The following is an 18,686-nucleotide window of genomic DNA, read 5'->3' on the forward strand; positions in this document are numbered from 1 at the left end:
GCAGCCCACTTCTCTGCCCTAGAGCTTGTAGTTGCTAGGAAGTTCTTACTTTGAACTGGAATCTAACTCCCAATATCACTTGCCCTGTAGGGGCAACCCTGGCTCTAGACCAGGTACTGACTCCGAAGACTCATGGAAACTAGAGGAGCACAGACCTACAAAAGGTCAGGTCTTCCCCACTGTAGGCTACAAGTTTCCAGAACGGCAATCCACCCTGGCCACACTACACTTTGTGTGTAGTCACAAGGATGTGAGCGCCATAAAAGGCGCCCGTGCTGGCATCCTACCCGACCCTGACCACCACACGGCAGCACCTGGGACCCCGCAAGACCAAGAAGGGCTTGGGGGTGACGGCACCTCCCTCCAGGCTGCTCCACACTGCTGACCGCCAGAGGCCACTCGTCACTCCCTGTGAGACACCGTGGGGACAGGACAGTGGTTGGATCAGTGACGAGCTTGGCACCTTTTTTTAGGCAGGCCTGTATTGAAGGAAGGATCTGGCTTCTCTGTCCTGGATGAGGGTGGGCTCTCGAAACACACACCTCCTTCCATCCCCAGCCCTTTTGAGTCTTTTTCCAGATACTTCAACCAGCGGTTCTCTGAGGACTGGGGTTTTTCCTGCAGGATTGGGAAGCAAGTTTATTCTCAGGACCCATATCCGCTCTGGCACCAGGAAAGGCATTTGTGTGTGTGTGTGTGTGGGGGGTGATAATGGGGAGATGGACGTCCTGTGGCACACTGGGGGCTGTGCACTGGCACAGAGCGTGGGAAAGCTGCTGGACACGACTCATCAAGGAACTTTCCAAATGTCCACGCTCCCCGACCTACTGGTTTCAAAGGAAGACAAAAGCACAAAAAGGCTCATCCAAGTGACACAAATCAGAGTGAAAACTCACCACAGCGAAAATCTGGAAATAATCTACATGCCAATTCATCATGGGGTAAATATCAGTGCCTCCACTATATTCTGTAGATACCGGGCATCACTGCAGACTCTACAGCAAGGGAACGACATGCAAGAAAATTCTGGGACGCAAACTATGATTTCTCATAATCATGATGATGTGAGATGGAGTCCCTCAGCAGACAAAACCGGAAACAGAACACCAACTATATGAGAGTTGTTGTGTTAAAGTGGTGTATGAGCAACACTCCCGTTTATAATAAAAATATGGAAAGCCAGCAGAGGGAGGACGTTGCCAACGCGATGCTGTGAGCAGAGGCGGGCTTTGTCCTCTGGTGGGCGGGGAGCCTCCAACAGCTGTTCCCATGCCCCCGGCCCTGGCAGGACAGTGTTCCGTGTACCCACAGCACCCTGGGTGTACCCATGGTGTCACCTCCTCAGTCACTCAAGCTCTGACACACACCACCCACCCACCATGGCCTGAGAACCTACTTTACTGGGCACTGGGGCAGAAAACTGGATGGGAGGCCCATAGGGAGGCTCTGTCTGGAGAAAGGGAACACGAAAGCCAGGGACTCTGCAACAGCATCTTTCCCCTAGCTGAGGTGTGCCCAGAGCGCAACGGGGCCAAGGGAAGAAACACGAGCAGGTGAAGTTCAGGCGAAGTTCAGAGAGCTCCCAGCCAAAGACAACGCCCTTTTCAGAGTCCTGTAATTACCACTACACAGGGCTGTCTCCAGATTACCAAAGGGATGGGTTTACTTTGTGTTCCCTGAAGCTTTAAACCAGTGTGTGTTAGACAGCATTTGTTGCACAAAAGACCAACAAGAGAACCCCCTCTGGGACATACTTACCTGCACACTCTCATGCTCAGCCTGCCTCGGCCCCACATTTTCCTCTTCATCAACATTTCCAGGTTCTTCCAGAGACCTCAGTGAAAGATTATACATGTGTCCTTAGTGAAATGACCCGGGAGACGAAGGGCAAGGAGATGGGGATGCCAGGATATGCATACTTGACAATGGATATCAAGGACTGCTCTAGGGATCTTAGGATCTTATGTCTGTTGTTTTGATGTAATCTGGTGATACTCAAACAGTTTAGAAGGGCCTGCAAGGAGGGACCATTTGTTGTTCAAATTTAGGCTGGTCAAGCCGTCCATCAACAAGAAAGGTGACATGGGCAGAAGGGGTGAACTCGTCACCTAGACAGACCCATGTTTGCATCCTGGCTTTGCCAGTGACTGGCCGTCACTGTGACAGTGTGACTTTGGGTTTGTTAGTGTATCCCAGTTCCCTCTCCACAAACACAAGATGGCATGGGTGACTGAAGATGAAAGAGATGACGTGTGCCGGTGCCTTGCTGGGGGTCTGGGATAGAGTAACGTCAGCGGAAGCCTTATAGTAGAGTCCCTCCTGTCAGCAAAGGCGAGGAGGTGTCCGCTGCACAGTTATAAAAGTATGTCTTCAGAGTTCTACCCTTATGAATGTGGACAGACATTATGTGTGTGTCACAGTGACTTCTGCCAGCCTCCCAGGGGCAGCAGGGTCCTCTCGACACATAGAGAGTGGGGGGCCAGGGCCTCCATGGCCTCTGAGGGGCATGACTGGCCAGGAGGACACTTACTGTGCCAGCGCCAGAGGCTGGAGCAAAGCCATGCCCCCCCCCCCCCCCCAGTTGGACAGGGTGGTTACATCGCACCATCAGACGGGGCCTCTCTCCAGTGAGCGGCTGAGTGTGGGCCTCTGGTTTTCAGTTTCTCCACTGGTACGCAGACATCCACGATCTTCACAGAGCGATTATAAAGAGGTAACGGGAGCATGCACGTGCAACACCTACCTGGCCACAGGGCTGATACTCTGGCGTTCACTTGAGCCGTGTCCTACCAGCTACCGGCCAGACCTCTGCTCACCTTTCTGATTCAGGGACTCAACTCCAACAAAGGACAGTTCTCAACAGTCTGAAGACAGCAGTCTGTCTTTTCGCTTTAAAGTTACCACCGAGAAGTTGGGCCTCTGCTGTTCTTTTGTAGGCAATCTCTCTTCTCTCTAGCTACTTTTTAGCTCTTCCCTTTGTCTTCTGTGTTCTGTAATTTTATCATGTTCCTGTGTCTAAGGGCAGATTTTTTTTTTTAACCTTAAAAATTAACTTAAGGGCGCCTGGGTGGCTCAGTGGGTTAAAGCCTCTGCCTTCAGCTCAGGTCAGGATCTCAGGGTCCTGGGATCGAGCCCCACATCGGGCTCTCTGCTCAGCAGGGAGCCTGCTTCCTCCCTGCCTCTCTGCCTACTTGTGATCTCTGTCTGTCAAATAAATAAATAAATTTAAAAAAAAAATTAACTTAAAGTAGGAAATACACTAAAATTTAAGTGTATAGTTAAATGAGTCTTGATGAATTGTATCTTTGAAACTATTATCCAATTAAGATCGAGAAAAAAAATTTTAATTGAGATATATGGAAAATTTTCATCACTCCCAGAAATTCTCATATGTGTCTTTAGAGGCAATTATCCTCTCCCCGAGAAAACCACTGATCCCTACAATATGTAGTCTTTTGTGTCTGGCTTCTCTCACTTAGCAATGTTGCTGAGATTTGCCCTTGTTATTTTGAATATTGTAGCATCCCATTGCAGGAACATACCTGTAATTTATGTATCCATTTACCTTCTGATTTATCTCTACGTCTAGCCTTTCACCAATGGCACACTGTCTCAATTACTGTAGCATTATAGTAGATCTTGAAACCAGCCTGCACAAGTGTTCCAGCTCTGTCTTGGTAATTCTAGGTACTATATTTCTTTTTTTTTTTTTTTAAAGATTTTATTTATTTATTTGATAGGGAGAGAGAGATCACAAGTAGGCAGGCAGAGAGAGAGGGAAGCAGGCTCCCTGCTAAGCAGAGAGCCCAACATGGGGCTTGATCCCAGGACCCCGAGACCACAACCCGAGCCGAAGGTAGAGGCTTAACCCACTGAGCCACCCAGGTGCCCCGAGGTACTGTATTTCTATATAATAGGATCAGTTTGTCAATTTTTGCAAAAAAAAAAAAAAAGAAGCCTACTGGAATTTTGACTTTGACTAGGGTATCTCTACCAATTTTTTTTTTTTAAAGATTTTATTTATTTATTTGACAGACAGAGATCACAAGTACAGAGAGGCAGACAGAAAAAGAGAAGAGGAAGCAGGCTCTGCCCCAATGTGGGGCTCGATCCCAGGACACTGGGATCATGACCTGAGCCGAAGGCAGAGGCTTTAACCCACTGAGCCACCCAGGCGCCCCTGTCTCTACCAATTTAAGATAAACTGAAATCTTCGTGATATTGAGTTTTCCAATCCATGAACATGTTATATCTTTTTGTTAATTTAGATCTTCTTTAATTTCTCTCAGCAATGTTTTGTAGTTTTTACTGAACAGATCTTGCATATATTTTGTTATATTTATCCCTACATATCTAATTTTTTGATGCTGTTCTAAATTGTATTAGATTTAAAAAATAATTTTCTGGGGTGGCGCCTGGGTGGCTCAGAGGGTTAAAGCCTCTGCCTTCGGCTCAGGTCATGATCCCAGGGTCCTGGAATCAAGCCCCGCATCAGGCTCTCTCCTTGGTGGGGAGCCTGCTTCCTCCTCTCTCTCTGCTTGCCTCTCTGCCTACCTGTGATCTCTCTCTCTGTCAAATAAATAAATAAAATATTAAAAAAAAAATTTTTTTTCTGGGGTGCCTGGGTGGCTCAGTTGGTTAAGTCTTTGGTTTAGGTCATGATCCCAGGTCTGGGATTGAGCCCCACATTGGACTCTCTGCTCAGCAGGAAGCCTGCTTCTCCCTCTCCCACTCCCCCTGCTGTGTTCCCTCTCTCACTGTGTCTCTCTCTGTCAAATAAAATCTTAAAAATTTTTTTTTTCTAATTGCTCATAGCATTTATATAGAAATAATTTAATTCTACCTATTGACTTCTTTAGATTTTATTTATTTATATGAGGGGGAGAGAGAGAGATTGCACAAGTTAGGGGAGAGGCAGGGAGCAGGGGAGGGACGAGCAGACTCCCTGCTGAGCATGGAGCCCTATGCAGGGCTCAATCCCAGGACCCTGAGATCGTGACCTGAGCTGAAGTCAAATGCTTAACAGACTGACCCACCCATGCGCTCCCATATGTTAAATTTGTTGTGATCTTGGTAAAATATTAGCTCTAGTAGCATTTGTATAAGTTCATTAGGATTTCCTTATATACAACCATGTTGTTTGCAAAGAAAATAATGACGTTATCCATTTTGAGATTTATTGTTTCCTAAATCTAAAAATGTAAGACTATGAATCTGGAAAAGGCTCTAGTCTTTTCTCTTCAAATATTGCCTCTGCCCCACTTTCTTTATTCTCTCTCACTGGAACTCTTCCCTGTAGCTTCCATGTTTCTCAACTCACATTTTCCGTCTTTTTATTTCTGTGTTGCATTGTGAATACTTTCTTCAGATTTTGCTTCCATTTCACTGATTGTCTCTTCAGCTACATTTAATGCTAAAACTGTCAACTGAATTTTTAATTTCAATGCTTATACTTTTTTAAAAAATAAATTTATTTATTTTTAAAGATTTTATTTATTTATTTGACAGACAGAGATCACAAGTAGGCAGAGAGGCAGGCAGAGAGAGAGGGAGAAGCAGGCTCCCTGCCGAGCAGAGAGCCCGACGTGGGGCTCGATCCCAGGACCCTGAGATCATGACCTGAGCTGAAGGCAGAGGCTTTAACCCACTGAGCCACCCAGGCGCCCCTCAATGCTTATACTTTTCATTTCTATAAACTCTTTTTGGTTTTTTGGGCATTTTTAAAAGTCCTTTGCTTCCTTTTTTTTTTTTTTTTGCACTCTATCCCCAATGTGGGGCTTGAATTCATGACCCTGAGATCAAGATTTGCATGCTCTACAGACTGAACCAGCCAGGTGGCCTGAAGTCCTTTGCTTTTTATATTATCAACCCTATCTTTTACCTCATTAAATGTATCAAATATACATTTGTAGTCTGAAGTCTCTGTGGATCTCACTTTTCTGTTGTTTCAGTTCTCTTTCGCTCATGATGACGTATCTCCTTGAGTGTTTATGATTTTTTAATTCTGAGTATATGCTTCCTGGAACTTTATCAGCAGAAATTCTTTCAGGCCTGGGTTGAAGATGTATGCTCCAAAGGTGCTGCATTTACCTTTGCTTCCTTGGACGATTTAAAAATAAATTCTCAGCTTGAGGCTTTTCACACAGAGCATGTAAAAGGCTGAAAAGCCACATGACCGCTTTCTTGTTTTTATAAATTCCTAGAGAGACAGTTAGTTCCCTTCCCTATGCCAAGGCCAACATGCTCCCCATTGCTGAGAGGGTGTATTTCTAGTTCATTTGCTCATCCACTGAGGGTGTAGTATTTTAGGAACTCGGCTTTAGGTGGCAGTCTCCTATTGACCCTCCCACATTGACCAGGCCACAGGCCTTGTCTTTGTCCCCCACACCCTTCCTAGCCGTCTAAACGGGAGCTCCAGAGTAGCTCAGGCACTTACTCTCTGGACTTTGGCTTTTGCTTTATTTTTGACTTCTGATATTTCGTTTACTTCCCTGCCATTTCATCAGGGTACTCAAAATACTACAGTTAGCATTTTTAGTTATTTTCAGTGGGAAGACCCTTCAGGGGAACTAATCATCACATGGAAATCTAAGGGATTTCTCCATCTTCTACTTCCACTAACCATTCAAGGTGAATGCAGGCCAAGACAAGATAACCATGCCCTTCTCAAACAACTATACCTGAATGCCATCTCTGAAATCTGTCCCTGCAGCAGATTTAATTTTTGGACATGGCGTCTACAGTCAGCACCGGAGCCCTCACCGTAAGTCTGAAAAACAAGAAAAATAGTAAGTTTAAGAAATGTGGATGGAACGCCGAGAAACAGATCCATTAGTGATGTACCTCAGGAAGTGGAAAGCTGTACTTTGCAAGGCCCAGAAGCAACATGCGGAAATCCTGATGACCGACCACTGTTTCTGGAGTGATTTATTTACAAACTAACTAAAGTTTATAATTTATTTTATAATTTATTTATTTGTCGTTTATTTACAAACTAAACTCAGGAACTAATAGTTCTGGGCTATCTGGCTGTCCTTTTTTTTTTTTTTTTTTTTTTAAAGATTTTATTTATTTATTTGAAGAGCTAGAGAGAGTGAGCAAGAGAGCATGAGAGGGGAGAAGGTCAGAGGGAGAAGCAGACTCCCCATGGAGCTGGGAGCCCAATGCAGGTCTCGATCTCAGGATTCTGGGATCATGACTTGAGCCGAAGGCAGTCCCTTAATCGACTGAGCCACCCAGGTGCCCCTCTGGCTATCCTTCTAAAGCACTCAGAACTCTGCATATCAAAGATACACTCAGCCCCAAACCCCACACTAAATGGTTACTGAATATAAACAAGAAATTTGGAAGAGAAGTAACACAAGTCACCAATAAACATACAATATGATACTTACTATTCACTGATAAAGGAACATAAATCTGAACATAAATCTTTTTTCCCCCACCTAGCAATCATTTGTTTAACATTTATTGCATACTTATTAGGTGCCAGGCCCCTGGACCAGGTAAGGACAATACAATACAGGAGTGGACAAAAATCACTGTCATCGTGGAGTGTACATTCTAGTGCGAGGAGACAGACAATAAGCATATAACTATGTGGCCATCAGATGATGAGAAGTACTACCCAGGAAAATAAGGCAATGAAAGGGGTAGAGTGGAGACAGAGCAGACAATTTTATATAGGGTTTTCAGAGAACAGATCACTAGGCTGACATCTGAGCGCACATCAGGAAAATATGAAGGCCAGAGCCATGTAGGCACCTGGGGGTAGGATTCAGCAGAAGCAATGAAAAGGACACGAGAGCAAGGGCCCTGTGCCTGGCACTTTGGGGGAACCATAAGGCAGCCACATGGCTACAGCTGAGTGGGAAAATGGCAGGAGGTGAGATTTTAGTGTAGTCCCTACCACAGGCCAAGCTGGCTTTGTGGGCACCAGACCTGTTTTGTTGTTGCCATCTTGAAAACATTTTTTTAAAATTTGAAATTCTTAATAATCTTACCTTTGAACTTGTGTTGCATTAAATGAAGTCTCATGGGACAATGGGTCATGTCTGTAAGCAGGGATACACACGCTATGCACCCCCACGGTTCTCTGCTGCACCATTCGCACACAGCATGCTCAATGACCCCAGAGCACAGGGTTCCAGTGGACTCACAACAAACATGTGGGAGTGTTCACAGAGAGTCTGAGCGTAGATGCTAAGTGTTTGCTGTCTATACCTGAGTATGGGGGGCACCCACAGCCTGAGAAGCCAGGCTTTCCACAGAACAAGAACCTGCTTCCGATGCAGATAAAAGGCAAGAGTGTTTTAAACATACACAGATGACCAAGGAACCCTGTCATATCTTTTCTTATTCTGGTTACTTGCCTAGACAGCTGATCACTAATGCTGAAAAGGATGACACTTGAAGGAAAAGGCAAGAAAGGGAGACCCTCGTTCCTTTCCCTCTCAGTCCTTCCTTACATATCAGGGAGCTGATGAGGGGGAGTGTGGGCAGAATGTGTGCATATCATTAGGTAGAAAAAAGCTGAATTAATTTTGTGCAGCATTTCCACTGTTTTGGGAACAGTGAAATATATAGGCATGTATGAGATCCAAAACCCAAGGAGGACAATCTGGATGATCCTGCATATACAGTAAACACTCTTATGTTATTTGGCTCACGGCTAAATGCTCTTTGCATTTTAAACTCGTGTTGCAGGGCACCTGGGTGGCTCAGTGGGTTAAGCCTCTGCCTTCGGCTCAGGTCATGGTCCCAGGGTCCTGGGACTGAGTCCCACATTGGGCTCTCTGCTCAGTAGGGAGCCTGCTTCCCTCTATCTCTGCCTGCCTCTCTGCCTACTTGTGATCTCTGTCAAATAAATAAATAAGATCTTAAGAAAAAACCAAACCAGTGTTGCACAATACCAATGGTAAAATTCATGCTAATAATTTTTTTTTTAAAGATTTTATTTATTTATTTGTCAGAGAGGGAGAGGAGTGAGAGTGAGCACAAGCAGACAGAGTGGTAGGCAGAGGCAGAGGGAGAAGCAGGCTCCCAGCTGAGTAAGGAGCCCGATGCGGGACTCGATCCCAGGACGCTGGGATCATGACCTGAGCCGGAGGCAGCCGCTTAACCAGCTGAGCCACCCAGGCATCCCTCATGCTAATAATTTAAAATACTGGTTTTTCTTAACTTAGGAAGACATGCCACAGTAAATTAAAAACATTGAGTAGCCAAGAGAGACCAGGAAAGAAAGGAAAAACTTACTATTTTAGTACCTTTCATGGCTTTTTTTCCTGCTTTTGAACAAGGGGCCTTCCATTCTCATTTTGTACCAGGCACACTTGGCCCTGTCTGTAGGACCAGGGATTTTGTTCTAACCTGGAAGGCTGGGGAGAGTGGCTTGGCCCTGCACATGTTTTAGCAGGACCTGAGGCTGCAGTGCTGAGGGCAGGCTGTGCGCAGCAACAGGGCAGGCGGCAGGGGTATCGCCGACAGGGGTGCAGCTCCACCACTGGAGTAGCAAGTGGTCAGGCTGGGTGTATCCGCAAAGCAGAGCTGACAAAATCGGCTGATGAACTGGACAAAGAGTATTTTTTTTAAAAAAAAAAGAGGAGTCAATGATACCCTCCAGGTTTTAAGCTCAAACAACTAACGCATATGTGAGGGGGAGGACTGTGGGAGAGCAGGCGGGTGGGGGCTGGTGAGGCCTTCTGTTTGGAAAGGGGTCTCTGGATGCCTATCTGAGAACCAGTAGAGCGCTTAATGGGAGGTTCAGGGCTGGGCGTGGGGTCCGAGACAGACATCCCAGAACTGTCAGATGACCTCCTCTCAGAGCACGAAGGGAGTGAGGCCAACAAACTGAGAGCCAGAGCATTTCTCAAACTGAGAAGTTGGCTAGCTTAGAAAGAGCTAGCCAAGAGGACTGAAACCCAGCCAGAGAGACAGCAGGAGTGGGATGACTGGAAGTCCAAGTGAACACAGTATTTGAGAGGGAGGAAATGACAAACTGTGACAGATGCTGCCAATAGGTCAAGTCCCCGGAGGCCTGAGAACTCACTACTGTTTTTAGCAAATGGAGAGCACCGCTGACTTTGACAGGAGCCCTTTTACTGCACTGTGGGGAATAAAAGCCCAGCTGGGGCAAGTTCAAGTGGGAGGGGGAGAGGGGAACTGAAGAACGAAATGAAAAAGCTTTGCAAGATGTTACTCGACATCCAGCATAAATGGCAGGGACCACAGCCGAATGCTAAAATCCTTCTCCCCTCATCTGGGCACAAACTAGACAACGTTTTCTAGTCTTCCTTGCAGTCAAGGGTGGCCATGAGACAAGGGTCTTTCTAGTGGGATGTGAGCCATTTCCAAGCCTGACCCCTCAAAGCCTCCCATGTAGCTCCTTCCTGTTCCTGGCCCTTGGTGGCCGCAGGTAGCAGGAGACAGGCCTTGGGGAGTAAGAGGACCTTGAGATGAAGGGGGCCTGGGTCCCTGCATGACGGCACCAAGGATGGCCATGCTGTTGCTCTCAATCCCTCCCAGGATTGAGCAAGAGAGACAACTCTATCTGTCAGGCTACCACGGTTTTGTTGTCTGTGTGTCACTGTGGCCTAGTCTACAGGAAGCCAGGTTCAACTGCACAGGCACAGAGGCGTGAGAGGAGCTCCCTTCCAGAATTTGGAAATATTTGCTGACATGGAAAACAAGCAGCAGTCACTAGCTCACGAGCCCGCTCCTGGTCTTCGGGGTGGGCCTCAGCAGCTATACTGCTGACCAATGACCTGTTCGTCCCTACTCCCACTATCCCAGTTGGCTTGACCAGATGTGGCCATCTGGGTCAACGGAGCCGATCAGATTGCTTCTTCTAGTTTATTAATTGGGACTCAGCCACTCTAGTTGGCTTGAAGTGAGAGTCTGTGGTCTGTGGGTGGAGTATGTCACCGTGAACGATCTGGGGAGAGAGAGGAAAGGAAGGAGAGGAGGCAGGGAACAGGGAAGGAAGATATAGGGAGAATCTGGGTGCAAAGAAACAAGGGGAAGAAAAAATGATGCCTGCATCATCTGCAGCTTTGTAGTTTCTGGGGCTGGTCCTTTAAGGGCTCAGGGAAGAAACTCCTCCCTTGCAAGCTCCAAGATACCTGTTACCTGGCCAGTCCTTTTTTTTTTTTTTTTTTAATTTTGCTGAAGCCATCCTGAAGTGTTCTTTTTGTGTTTTGTTTTGTTTTCTATTTGAAACTAAAAGAACCTTGGTCAAAAGATATCCTTTGAAATAGCAATTTAACTTCTAGGAATTTGTCCTAAGGAAATAATTGGTCTCATCAAGAAAGAGGTCTTTGTAGGAAGCTTCACTGCAGAGCTGTTCATAACAATGAAAATGAAATTCAGCCTAAATGCCAATCACTGTGGGCTTGGTCATTTTCTGATTCAACAAATATTTACTGGGCGAGCACTTATCATGCCAGGCACTGTGCTATGTGAGAGGGTGTATCAGTAAACAAACCCAGCGAAGCTTGAACTGCCAGGAGATAAACGATACTCAAGTAAACACACTGGGGACATAATATCTAAACCAGGAAAACGAGAAGAGCTGGGGGAAGCCCCAGCAACACGCACAAAGGCTGTGAGAGTGCGGCGCTGGACTGTTTCAAGGTTTGAAAGGAAAAGCCTTATGGCTGGAGGAGGAGAATGAGAAGCTAAGGCGGGAGAGGTGGCACCAAGGGCCAAAGAAGGTGAGCGAGGGGGTCGGTGAGGCAAAGGGTGCAGGACAGTTGGTGGTAGTGAAGAGATAAGGTGACGCAACAGGAACTCTCCTGAAAAGGACTGAAGTGGCCTCAGTGAGAGATTTTACTCCGAGCTTCCTTCAGTCCATACACTCTCTCTCGAGTGTCTCCTACCAGCCTCCACTTCCTGACTGTGCCCACCTCACTCGAACGCTGTGCGCACTGACACACACCCACCAGCTGGGTCTGATGGCCTGGTCATCTCCTTACAGGCCCTGCCTTCTCCTTGCATTTCCTCAATCTAGTTTAATTATTTATTTTTATTTTTAAAAAGATTTTATTTATTTATTTGACAGAGAGATCAAAGTAGGCAGAGAGGCAGGCAGAGAAAGAGGAAGGGAAGCAGGCTTGCTGCTTCACAGAGAGCCCAATGTGGGGCTGGATCCCAGGACCCTGGGATCATGACCTGAGCCGAAGGCACATGCCTTAACCTACTGAGCCACCCAGGCGCTCCTCAGTCTAGTTTTAAATGACCTGTGTGTGTGCATCAGATTCTCTTCCACGTGAGCAGATCTGTGAGGGCAAGAACGACAAAGTTTGGCCTTCCCTTATTTCTCCTGTGCCTGCACACAGAGGGTGCTCAGTAAATACTTGCTAACTGAATAAACAATGAAGGGAACTTTCCAGCCACTGCTCCATCCAGTTCACTTCCTGAAGGAACAGGAACCCACGGGGCGAACGTTCTAGGTCTAGGGAACTTGGTCCCAATACTGGAATCCTGGGGCTCCACAGTAACATGCTTCTGTAGTGTTTCTGGCATGGCTTTCTGGCATGGCTGTTAGAACCCCAGTTTCTCAAGACTCACCCGCAAAAATGACTGCTTCTCTCCACAAGCTTTGCATGTCCACTTCAGACCCTTTTTCTCCTACAATGAAATTAAAGAAATTTGGCTTAGATGATTATTTAAAACAGGTGGAGCTGAACCATAATGATTTTTAAAGATCAATGAAGAATAGAAGCCTAAAAACAAATCACCATATATGCAAAAAAAAAAAAAAAGCTACTAAAAGCTACTATATTATAAAGGTGGCATTTTAGAAATGAGGAAAAAACAGACTATTTAATAAATGGTGCTGGAAAAACTGGCTGTCCATATGCAACAAAGTCAAGTAGATCTCTACTACTTCCACAACCTTTAATTTCAATTCTTGAAAAGGTTAATTAGATGGGTTCTCTCTTAACATGAAAAAACACCTTACATTCAGCTCTAAAACTGGAAAATCACTATCAACACTCCCATGAAAATCAAGAACAGGCCAAAAATCCCCATTACTATTCAACTGCTGTTATTTTCCTGCTAATGGAATTGGGAAAGAAAAAGTAATGAGGTATGAAAACCAGAGAGGAAGAAAAAATTATCGTTATAGACATGATTTTCTTTTTTTTTTTTCTTTTTTTTTTTTAAAAGATTTTATTTATTTATTCGACAGAGAGAAATCACAAGCAGACGGGAGAGGCAGGCAGAGAGAGAGAGAGGGCAGCAGGCTCCCCGCTGAGCAGAGAGCCCCATGCGGGACTCGATCCCAGGACCCCGAGACCATGACCCGAGCCGAAGGCAGCGGCCTAACCCACTGAGCCACCCAGGCGCCCCAACATGATTTTCTTTTTAAAGATTTTATTTATGTATTTGACAGAGAGAAATCACAAGTAGATGGAGAGGCAGGCAGAGAGAGAGAGAGAGGGAAGCAGGCTCCCTGCGGAGCAGAGAGCCTGATGCGGGACTCGATCCCAGGACCCTGAGATCATGACCTGAGCCGAAGGCAGCGGCTTAACCCACTGAGCCACCCAGGCGCCCTATAGATATGATTTTTAAAAAATATTTTATTTATTTATTTGACAGAGAGAGATCACAAGTAGGCAGAGAGGCAGGCAGAGAGGGAGGGAGAAGCAGGCTCCCCGCTGAGCAGAGAGCCTGATGTGGAATTCGATCCTAGGACCCTGAGATCATGACCTGAGCTGAAGACAGACGCTTAAACCACTGGGCCACCCAGGTGCCCCAGATATGATTTTTCTACCTGAAAACTCAAGAAAATCAAGTGAAAAACTACTAAAAACAGTAAGACAATTTAATAGAGTCGGGCTGGGCGCCTGGGTGGCTCAGTGGGTTACGCCGCTGCCTTCGGCTCAGGTCATGATCTCAGGTTCCTGGGATCGAGTCCCGCATCGGGCTCTCTGCTCAGCAGGGAGCCTGCTTCCTCCTCTCTCTCTCTGCCTGCCTCTCTGCCTACTTGTGGTCTCTCTCTGTCAAATAAATAAATAAAATCTTTAAAAAAAAAAAAATAATAGAGTCGGGCTGAATACAAAGTTAATAGAGCCTTTACGTAAGTGAATACCTACTTAGAAAAGGTAATGGGAAAGTCCATTTATAATAGCAAGAAAGAGTGTTATCAAGGGACACAAAGTTGCTTTAAAAGAATGGAATGAGGGGCGCCTGGGTGGCTCAGTGGGTTAAGCCACTACCTTTGGCTCGGGTCGTGATCTCAGGGTCCTGGGATCGAGTCCCACATCGGGCTCTCTGCTCGGCAGGGGGCCTGCTTCCCTTCCTCTTTGCCTGCCTCTCTGCCTGCTTGTGATCTCTCTCTGTCAAATAAATAAATAAAATCTTAAAAAAAAAAAAAGGAATGAAGCTGCATGCTTAACATCAAGATGCCTGGGTTGATTTATGAAAATTAATAGGAGTATGATCCTAATACAATCAGTCTTCTTGGGGAAGTACCCAAAAGGATTCTAAGGAGGACAGCAGCATCTAAAGCACCTACTACAAATTTTTGTGGGCATATCCGCCAATTCAGCACTTCTGATTCTCTAGCACCTATCTTCAAACACCATAAAAATACCTTTCTATGGGTACATCTGGAGGTAAGAAATACACTTAAAAAAAAAAAAAAAAGGTCTGGAAGGACACACAAGTGGCTAGCTCTAGGGGTGTGGAGTCTGGAGAGAGACAGTATGGGGTAACAAGATCTTTGCACTCAGACAGCCCTAGATCTGCCATTTATTAGACACCTTGACTTCTCTGGATTTCTGTATTCTCCTCTCTGTGAAACCAGAATGATCCTAATCCAGAGGGTGCTGAAATTAAATGGGATGTGTGAAATGGTCCCATCTGCAATTACCCTTAACTCTTTTCTCGCTTTAGTTTCAAATAATTTCTCATAGCTGAAAATAACCGTGAGAATGTGCACTACATATGTGTAATAACTGAAAAATGGAAACGATTTCCATTGAATCTCAACTCCTAAAGCACAGTGCAAAAAAGTAAAAACAGTTTCTGAGCCCCCCGGTAGCCCTTGGGGGGTCTTAGCAAGCTTACAGGTGCATACTGAGCATCTGACTTTTAAATACTCATTTTGAGTGAGTTTGATGTTGTCCTTTTCCAGGACACAGCAGACGAGCAGGTAAGCAGGGGGAAGTGAGAACTGTCAAGAAGTAGGAATGCTGGACGGCAGTATCAGGTGACAGCGAGCAGGAAGATGAAATGCAATCCAGGAGAAAACAGGTTAAGTGACATTCCTTCTCCTGCGTCTTGACAGTCAAGGAAGCAGTACGTTTTGGAAATACCGAGTATCCTGTTTAAAACGCTCCATGCGAGGGTTGTTCACCGTCTGGGGAACAACCCCTCATCACCGGGAGGGAGACACCACGGAACTAAGGGCTGGACGGCAAGGCACGTCCAGGCAAGGCACGCCCAGTCGTGTCTCAGTCTCAAAAGCTGTCATCCCTCTCCTAGTGAAATTTAGAGCGAGCCACTGCGGGAGGGGCTATCCTCCACCTGCTTTCCCCAACTATCCGCAAGAAGCCACGAGACCGCCTCCGCAGAAACCATTATCTCCGGTTTCCACGCCGGAAACTTAAAAAAAAAAAAAAAAAAAGCCCGGAACGACGTTCTGGCGGGACAGCAAAACCCAGTCCTCAGGGCCAGTCACCGTCACGAGTCCGGGCGTCCGGGAGACCCAAGCAACCACGCGAGACTGTGCCCGCGCCCGGCGGCCGCGAGGAACACAAAGAAGGCCCGGCCCCCCGCGGCCCCGCCAAGTCCTGCCCGCCCTCCCCGCACCCGGAGGAGGGGGAGGCCGGTGCCCGCCCCACCTGGTGCGCCTGGAAGAGGCGACAGCGGCAGCACCGCAGCACCCGAACCCGCTGTGGGGGCACCATTGGGGACGCCGTCGCCGCTACACATGCGCCCTACACTCCTGTCGGTTCCGGCTTCGTCTTCTGCGCGCGTTTGGGGTCCTTTAGACGCCGGCGCGCTGTGCGTGCGCGTGCGCTCTGCGCTTCGGCCCGCCCCTGCACCGCCCAGCTCCCCTCCACGCGTTCGGGCTTCTCTAGCCCGCCGATCGTCTCGGCGGTAGGCCGGGGTCCCTGTGACTCCCCGGGCGAGGCCGTTGGGCATCGCAAGGGGTTTGGGTCAGCCGGGTCACCACCGACTTGCTGCCTGGAGCAGGCCTGCTCCCGTCTCTCTCTAAGCCCGCGTCTTCGCCGGGGCTTGCTGGGAAGATTGAAGTTGCAAAGGCCGGGCCTCCAGCGCGGCTCCGGGTCCGGCTTCTAACGGCGCCGTTCCCGCTGCGGCTTCTAGTCGCCGACCGGGAGTGGGTGGGCTGCTCCCCGCCGCGGCCCAAACCCTGGGGATCGGGGTTGGAATTCGAAGGACCTTTGGGCGGAGGCGGCCTTTGGTAACCTTTGAGCCCAAGCCCGAGGGCTGCGGAACCGAGGATCCCGGGAGGGTGGCTCATGAGCCCCACGCTTTCCGGAGACGGGAAGCTGCTGTGGACGAAACCAGCCCCCCGGGAAAGCCCCGCCGCGAGCCCCTAAAAGGTTGGAGGGGCGGGACCCCTTCTGTCCCAGCCCGGCAGCCCGCTGAGACGTTCCATCACCACACCCTGACAAGGGTCTGGTGGGAGGAACCCTTCTTAACGGATCCTGGTAGAAGGGTGAAATGGAAAACCATCTGGCAGTTACTCCTGCTCTAAGAAAACAATCTGACTCACCCAGATTTATTATTTATGTACTAGTGTTCACTGACGTAGAACAGGAAAATGGAAGTAGACGTGCTAAACGGACCATCGTGCAGGTCCGTTACAGACAATCTGAGTTTCCCGGTGCAGATGCTGCATGTGTATTGATGGGAAGCAAATAAGTTACAGACAGTACATAATTACAATTAGGTAAAACCAGGCATTATTTATTTCCAGGGGTGGGGAGGGGGTTACTGTTATAGAAGATTTAAAGTTGTTTATATTTTCCAAATTTTGCACAGTAGCATATATTAGGGGAAAAAAACAAAAACAAATTAGGTTAAAAAAATTGAGGAGTGCCTGGGTGGTTCAGTCGGTTACACATCCTCCTGGTCAGGTCATGATCCTGAGGTCCTGCAATCCAGCGTTCCCCTCCTTTTGCCACGCCCCCCCCCATACTCACTTTTTTTGTGAGATCTCTCAAATAAATAGATAAAATCTTTATTTGATAGAGAGAAATCACAAGTAGACTTGGAGAGGCAGACAGAGAGAGAGAGGGGAAGCAGGCTCCCTGCTGAGCAGAGAGCCCGATGCGGGACTCGACCCCAGGACCCTGAGATCATGACCTGAGCCGAAGGCAGCGGCTTAACCCACTGAGCCACCCAGGTGCCCCATAAAATCTTTAAAAAAATGTTTAAGAGGCTGGATTTACAAACAGACTGTGACCAGACCACACATGAAAACCAACCCCCAACCCTCCAAGCCAACCTACAACCTCTAGGACAGACAGGGCTCGATCAATAAGGGCCAATTTCCTTATATTTTGCACTTCCGTCTTCATCTCAGGACCAACCAGAGAAAGCCAATTACGCTCATCACACCAACACAGAAGAAATTCTTCCAGTTAGCCAGCTTCCCCTTTCAGGCCAACAGCCTCTAATCAGCACACCCCCCCGAAGCCTTCCCTTGTTTTCATGCTTAAGGCTTTCCCACTCCTCTACCTTGAGTCTGTGCCAAATGCAAGGGATGATGGATGGCTCCTTTTCTAGAAAGCTCTAGATACACAGTCCCTGTTCTCATTTGGGTGGTTTTTGTTTATTCCCACCTGTTTGAGTTATTGTGGCTAAAAGCAGAAGGCAGCTGAAAAGAGTGTTCTATGCTTAATGAAAAGAGCAGAACAATTTCATGGGACACCTTGATGGCTCAGTTGGCAAAGCAGTGCAGCGTATGACTTGATTTCGGCTCTGGTCACAATCTCCGGAACTGTGAGATCCAGTGAGCACAGCGTCTGCTTGAGATTCTTCCTCTCCTGTTTGAGATTTCTCCTGTTCCCTCTGCCCCCACACCCAGGCACGTGCACTCTCTCTAAAATCTTGTTATTTTTATATGCAGTATGGGTTCAGGTTTGAAAAAGATAAAAAAATAAACACAAAAATACTGAGTAATCTTTGGGTGCCTGGGTGGCTCAGTCAGTTAAGTGTCGGGGTCATGATCCCAGGATCCTGGGAATGAGTCCCCCAGTTGGGCTCCCAGCTCTGTAGGGAGCCTGCTTCTCCCTCTGCATTTCTCTCTCATTGATAAATAAATAAAATCTTAAAACTTCGGAGTAGGGGTGCCTGGGTGGCTCAGTGGATTAAGCCTCTGCCTTTGGCTCAGGTCACGATCTTGGGGTCCAGGGACTGAGCCCCGCATGGGGCTTTTTGCTCAGTGGGGAGACTGCTTCTCCCTCTCTGTCTACTTGTGATCCCTCTCTGTCAAATAAATAATACAATCTTTTAAAAAAAGTACTGAGTAATCTCAAATACTAGGAAAAATCATTTTTCTACTTTTCCTTTCACAACAAATATGTAAATTTTAAAACTTCATATAGTTTTCTTGGGAATTATAAAATTGACGTGGTTTGGTACAACATCAGCTGGTAAGCAGTTTTAAAATATAATTACATTCACTTACAGAAGGAAAATATTTT

The 18,686-nt window shown here is 47.1% G+C and overlaps 1 protein-coding gene and 1 long non-coding RNA gene across 8 annotated transcripts in view; one reads left to right on the forward strand and one right to left on the reverse strand.

Annotated features, from left to right (window-relative positions):
- Positions 1-16,040, reverse strand: part of MRNIP (MRN complex interacting protein) — a 27,063-nt gene extending 11,023 nt beyond the window's left edge. For 2 of the 7 annotated variants that reach the window (XM_059175910.1, XM_059175916.1), the window contains exons 1-5: positions 15,852-16,040; positions 12,568-12,627; positions 6,681-6,769; positions 1,759-1,834; positions 464-618 (exon numbers count right to left, since the gene is read on the reverse strand). In XM_059175910.1, the coding sequence (XP_059031893.1) occupies positions 464-618; positions 1,759-1,834; positions 6,681-6,769; positions 12,568-12,627; positions 15,852-15,917 (446 nt within the window). In that variant the 5' untranslated portion in view covers positions 15,918-16,040. Of the gene's footprint in view, positions 1-357; positions 619-1,758; positions 1,835-6,680; positions 6,770-9,369; positions 9,568-12,567; positions 12,628-14,222; positions 14,242-15,851 lie in introns of those variants that run through there. The other 5 variants (XM_059175913.1, XM_059175911.1, XR_009354127.1 and 2 more) reach the window with 5 other exon arrangements.
- Positions 11,563-17,221, forward strand: LOC131832656 (uncharacterized). Its single transcript, XR_009354130.1, has 2 exons — positions 11,563-11,711; positions 15,143-17,221. It is a non-coding gene; the product is annotated as an uncharacterized LOC131832656 (long non-coding RNA).
- The last annotated feature ends 1,465 nt before the right edge of the window (positions 17,222-18,686 follow it).

Source organism: Mustela lutreola, chromosome 5 (assembly GCF_030435805.1).
Source record: "Mustela lutreola isolate mMusLut2 chromosome 5, mMusLut2.pri, whole genome shotgun sequence".
Taxonomy (NCBI): Eukaryota; Metazoa; Chordata; class Mammalia; order Carnivora; family Mustelidae; genus Mustela; species Mustela lutreola.